Source organism: Sphaeroforma arctica, assembly GCF_001186125.1.
Source record: "Sphaeroforma arctica JP610 unplaced genomic scaffold supercont1.923, whole genome shotgun sequence".
NCBI classification, from domain to species: domain Eukaryota; class Ichthyosporea; order Ichthyophonida; genus Sphaeroforma; species Sphaeroforma arctica.
In genome coordinates, this window is record NW_014039635.1 from 15548 (window position 1) to 22095 (window position 6548).

Genomic DNA, 6548 nt, shown 5'->3' on the forward strand with positions numbered 1-6548 from the left:
TACGGTACCGTACGTACGTACGTACGATATATATATATATATATATATATATATATATATATATATATATATATATATATATATATATATATATATATAATGAATAATTTATAGACAGAATGCTCTGGTATATTAAACCGTTATTCTACAGTTCACAAAACTAGATCAGTCGCTTGCGAATGACGTTTTGGTTTCGTGCCGTGCTTATATAGATTGGCACTCAAAACATCTCTTTACACAACTATTATCACTTTATTACTGAACTATTAGTGTAGGCAGCCTGGACGCTGAGTTCCTTTACACTCATCCTTTCTCGCTAGGTCCATACCCAAATGGGTGCACCCCATGTGGTCCGACCCCTTCCCGAATCGTACACATTACTATGTACCTATCTACATCTACCTGTATCCCTGTTCTAGTGATTCTTCTGCCGTGTGTACTTATGATGCTCAATCCACATCTTCAGCTTTCGTAAGTACCATCCGCCAATTAGATTGGTTCATTCCACAAAAAAGAAATGGTGGCACCCTAAATCACTGGTGTTCTAACACCGGTAACACGCAAACAGCAATCACAATCCCCACTACGGCGGTACAGCTGTGATCGCTCGTCACCGACGTAGTTCCTGCATCGGTTGGTGTGTTTAACGCCTTTAGAAATCTCTACCTTGTGCTGCAGCGGTGGGTTGACAATCACGACGCGCCCTGGGCCTGCATATTCAGCTTCCATGTCACGCGTGGAAAAACGTACTTTAAAGTGAACCCAGTCACCCACTTGAAAGAAAGGAACATCCTGCCTGACTGCATCAGCTGGCTTGCACTGGTGTATCTCAGTATTTGAGCTTGGACATCCCGCAAGACACGAACCGATCACGTAGCAACGCTTCTGTCCCTCTCTCAGAAACAAACATATCTTTAGACTGGAGATCATAATTTGATATGCAAACTAGAGGAATTTCTGCCAGTAAGATGCAAATAGGGTGCGAACCCCGTAACAGCATTGACAGTGGAATTGAAAACTCGAATGACGTCATAAATATACATTGGCCACATCAGCAATCTCCTTGCGGAACTTCCGCCTTACCGCTGCCCCGATGGCGATTTATAGTGACAAAGTACGGGGTGATGCTTCTCCGCAAAAACGAATTCGCCATATCCTTGTCGTTGAAACGGGTGTCAGCGTCCATAACAATACGCGTAGGTGAAACCAACGCAAGAAGTTGTTCTTCAACAAAGCGCACGACCTGCGCACCCGAAACAGACGGAGGTAATATGTGCACAATCACCATTCGGAACAATGTCAACGGCTAGCAAAACATATCGTAACTCGTCTGCAGAAGGAAATTCCATATTTTTCCCCATGAATTACAGACATAGAGGCTTCGGGCGGAGCAGGCTGCTAGAGCAAGTCTTTGGCTTGCCACGTTCCCCTGCCACATCTTGATACGGAGAACAAGTATTATAATATACATACACTGTGCCTGGAGGCCTTGCCAACCCCATAGTTCTCTAGCCAGGCCAACCGATCTTGTGGTGGATGCATGGGGGAAAGCTCATGGGTACACCTGAGTACTTTCATGACCATGTGATCCCTCACTTCAATCACACAGAGATTCTTGCGCACATTCTCGAGTGTCTCGTTATCCGTAAATTTATGTGTCTGGTACTTCTTTGTTCATGGTTACCGACTCGTAGTCGGCGAAACCTTGCACCCGCTGTTATGCTAACTCATGCAGCCGAGCTGTTTCTCTGTGGCGCCCGATAATATATCGCACGTGCGCGCTTCTGCGCTCTAGTCACAACACCAATGTATGCCTTGTGGCCCGCAAACCACGCTGCCTGCGCGGCCAGTGGAGACTTTTCCACTGCTTGCAGTGCTAATATCGAACACCACCTACCTGAGGTCAGCTGTGCAAAGAAGGCTAAGCCCAGTTCTACCTGCTAGAACGGTCGGGAGCTCCACACGAATGTCTCCGTGGTCGAAAAGTGTTCCTCTGGTGCCATGTGAAATGTCCCCAGCACTGGATCATGCCCTAGCCGAACGGGGCATTGATTTCTCAACCACCTCTTCCAACTTCAAACATGACTTAGGCCCTGACGCTGCGGCCGTCATAGCCTCTACCACTGCCCCTGGTAGAGCGCGCTTCCATTCTAAACTAACCCAAAAAGAAAGCCGCAGTCGAAACTGTCGAGGGCTGAGGTGACATAACAGCGTAATGATGTGAGGTGGGCATCTCCGTACGTCCGTGCTTTTAAAACACGCCTTGTTGTGGCATGGCAACAATAGGCACATCCGACAATATGGGCATCATGTGCTGAACCATGGCGCCTCGGGATTGTAAGGACACACCACAATGGCACTGGACCTATCTTGCTCAATGCGCTGGGTCACTGCCGGCAACTTCGGCCATGGTGAGTTCATATACCAACTTATGCCAAACCACGTCAACAGGGAGAATACCTCATCGGCCAAGGTGGGCTGCAAGAACGTTGATATCAAATTGTTGTCAGATTGCGCAAATCCTACCGCATCAAATGGCCTTACTCTGACCCATGCCTTTTCAAATCATCTCTGTGCGAGGCTATAATCCTCCATCTAGAGTGTGGTGACAATCGGATCGGAGAACGTAACCCTGCGCTTCTCCTTGCACTTTATGTAACCCTCCGTGCACATAGTTGGATCCATTGTATCCTGTTTCTGGACTGTACTACAGCCACAGGATGATCCTTGCCAACCCACCTACCGTCACGATTAAATATGTCGATGTCATAATCACTTTCAGCAACATTGAACAATCACACTCTTAGGTCACAATCGTGAACACACTACTAAAGCTGTGCGATCCACTACCTAAGGGTTCGACACTGTCACCGAAACAAACACTTTTGCAGTACGGTTTTGGCAAGACTGTCCTGCATACAATCACTAGAGGAATGCAATAACCATCTCGACAATATCATCAACGAACGGTATAATCCAGGCAACTTACCAGACAAGCGATTCATGTAATTGCATACCCTGACATCATTAGTACTATGGCCAAACACGTTAGAGGCAAGTACGGAACCTCCAAAGCCGAAATTGATCGACTTGGCGAATAACTGAATCAATCAGGCTGCGAGCAAATGCAGGTACAAGCGGATTGTTCGTCGGTGAGTACATGACTGGGTGGTGAATACTGATCATGAGCCTTTGATGACAATAGTGCAGCCATTAGTGCTGAGTAAATTGCCTTAGCAGGCAGTAATTTGAATTCGCCGACTTCGGCGAGTGATGTGTCTACGTTGGACACTTGGTTTGGACGACGATGGTTTATAAATTCGCCATTTTCTGGATTGGACGCTGTGATTCAGCGGATTAGATGTGATAGTGCCATAGCCACAGTGGTTGTTCCGTACCATGGTTGCAGCAGATGGATCCCCTCTTGACGAACACACCCGTTGCGATTCCGCCGCCGCATACAGTGTTCTCAAACATAGGCGTTATCCGATGCCACCGCCTTCGTTTGTGACATTAATTTGTTCCCTCAGTCTTTGATGGACGAAGTTTACGTTGGCTGATAATTTTTGGGTGACGGTGAGTGCATCGGCCGTTGCCCAGTGAGGTAGTGAGAGCCCTATTACCGCATAGGCTGGATGACATTGTGACATTGCATCGGCATTGGCAGGTGTCGCGAGAAAGCCGATCCGTTGTGGTCATGATCCTACGCTTGGTGAGTTTTCACTTAAGGTTGTACAACATGACTAGTACTGTGCTGCCGGGTGCATCTGTGTTGGAGGAATCTCTTGCTAGGGCTGAGACAGCACTTGAGGAGCATCATGTTGCGGTTGAAGAGAAGGTTGGTAGTTGTCCGAGAGCAGTTACTGGAGTGCGATGAAGTTGCGGAGTCAGCTGTGCCCATAGCCCCCGCATTCTCGAAGACGATCTTATTTTACGTACAGATGCACGTCTTCGACAGCTTTTAAATATAGATAGGAGAAACATAGGAGGGAAATCTCATGCATGCACAAAACCATCTTTTAAAATATTTTATCCACTTTCGAATCAATGTACTAAAAATTAATAAATAGAGGTTATGTAGGTAATAGTAAAAGGTTGGTCTCACCGGTCCAAGTTCACCGGTCCAGGTGCAGGTTTAGCCCCGGCCCTGACTGCACTGAGCCAAATGCAGCTCATACCTAATTGAAGTAGAAAAACAAGTCTCCCTGTTGAAAACACACGTGTAACTGCACCGTTGACAACCCGACAGCAGCCCTTTGTCGCCTGTTATATCCGCAGGCTCTTGGAGACTATAAGCCAATAGTACAGTAGAACTTCTTTACCTTGAAATTACCGTCTCCACGAATACATGTGCCTAAGAACAGCTAATACAGCTATCTATGCTATTTAGTTGATATTTAAAAATGCAGCATTATAGGGGACACGTTTATTTACCTATTTCCTTGTCTTGTCCGCTTTCACTCTCATATACACCAGCTCGTGCTCCACGCACACAGAAAGGTCCTTTCGCCACAGAAGGACGCTGCGCTAGATGCAGGATTCCGTACCTGCAACTCCTATAGTTTTCTTACAAGCGCATAGTATACTGTAACTGGTTCTGCGGAAGCCCTGGAAGTATATACAATTCTTCGCTGTGCGAGCTCTATGTACATGCTCAGACTGTCTATGACCACCGGGTGTGCGTCATATCAGCAGGTTTTTGTGGCTCTGCGACTCAGAGAAAATTGGGGGCGACGAACGAGAAGTCATGGAATTCCATCTGCGCGTGCATGTTAAAGAGTAAAGTGAGAAACACGTACATCAAAAGATATGTTGTGAATATTCTTGTGTGTGTGAAAGTGCAAATCGAATGAAAAGTCATATTGCACACATGTCTGTACTCTACAAACGCCGTAAATATTATATTCTGAGACTTTCTATCCGGGAAAACATACGTTTTAAACCCTAAATCATCCTAATCAACCACAAAAGACACACTCGCTGATCTTGCCAATGCGCACACTGGCTGAATAAAACCTGAAACTTGCTGATTAAACCTTACATTTCGCCGATTGAGCCCTACAACACACCTGATCGATCTGTCCGATGGTCTTCTTGTTGAGTGGGGTCAACGCTGCCTTCTCGGTTAGATACTTCTTCTCGAACATAGCCGTGTCCGCCGTACCACTCACCTATACATTTGTATACATAGCACACAGGCGGACCGTGAGTATAGGTATCGATATTCTGAGCTTGCACAAGTAACTGTCGTGATTAAACCCTAAAACCCTATGTTCAGAGGTCTCTTTGGGCGAAAGTGCATGTCTAAATCGGCGTTTAGTATTGCTCAGAAATATCTTTCGAAGACAGGCTGTGACAACGGCCCTACACATTTGTGTATACAGTTTGTATATACAGCACACAGGAGAGTATTAGTATTGGCGTCATACGAGCATGCAAACAATACAAAAAGACACTCTAGCACTATAAAAAAAAGACGACAAGTACCTAATATCTTGCACACATTTGCTTGATGGTCACGACGGATAACACAAATAATGAGCATGTTGATATAAAGATAAACTTTATTTTGACATACTAGATGTGACAGTGCATATTAGACTAAATATGTTGTTGTTGGTTTTTGAGTGTTGCACATGCTACGGCCGGTCCAAAATGCAACTTAAAACTCGGGCAAGGAACCTACTACACAAGCAGTTTTAAATTCGTGGCCTCCATTTAGAAGAATCCAACTTACTAAGAGAACCCAAGAAGCAAAAGACTTTAGGTAAACCCATTGTCTACGATGCGCTGGCAAAGAACCTTAAACACAGATAGTTTGAAACCAGGTTTATCCCATTTAGACGAATCAATGCAAACACAAAACTTCCAAACAGTAATACACATTATATCCACATGTATTCTACGAACTTTAGGTACGAATGGTGGTGTGGCCTGACGAGAAGATACGGCATTCCAGTCCAATCGCCTGAAAAAGGGGTGCGACTTGATGTCGTTCGCCTTGTTGGGACCACAGCCCAGGCGTCTGCGCGGGTCACGGTTCAGGAACGCGGAGATCAACTAGTAAGGTAAAGAGAGGCATGCGTCAGTTATATGTTCTTATCAAATCTGAAAATATCAGTTAAGCTGTCTAGAAATAGAGTTCTCCGCTGCATATATGTATGTTGTACACGTATGCAGCTGCATGGTTCAAGTGAAGGTATATGCACGCATTAGCATAGTATCATAGCTACACATCTACATGAGCTAATACATAATTTCCACAAGGCTGATGTTAACCTTTCGCATGAGTATGCAGAGTATTTCGACGTTTTCTGCAACTATACGCCAACTTGTATAGTTAACTGGCTTTGACTATTCAGATCGTAAACACTTCACTATATATCACACACACAACACACACACACAGACAACACACACACACAATATATATATATACACACATAAATGCATACAATATATATATATATATATATATATATATATATATATATATATATATATATATATATATATATATATATATATATATATATATATATATATAG

General features: G+C 44.5%; 1 protein-coding gene across 1 annotated transcript in view; it reads right to left on the reverse strand.

Annotated features, from left to right (window-relative positions):
- Positions 1 to 4714: 4714 nt before the first annotated feature.
- SARC_09273 (AGC/PKC/PKCH protein kinase) overlaps positions 4715 to 6548 on the reverse strand; it is a gene marked incomplete at both ends in the record, with an annotated part of 4781 nt that continues 2947 nt past the window's right edge. The window contains 3 exons of the mRNA XM_014296722.1: positions 4715 to 4759; positions 5070 to 5171; positions 5911 to 6060. Coding sequence (XP_014152197.1) covers positions 4715 to 4759; positions 5070 to 5171; positions 5911 to 6060 — 297 coding nt within the window. The remainder of the gene's footprint in view (positions 4760 to 5069; positions 5172 to 5910; positions 6061 to 6548) is intronic.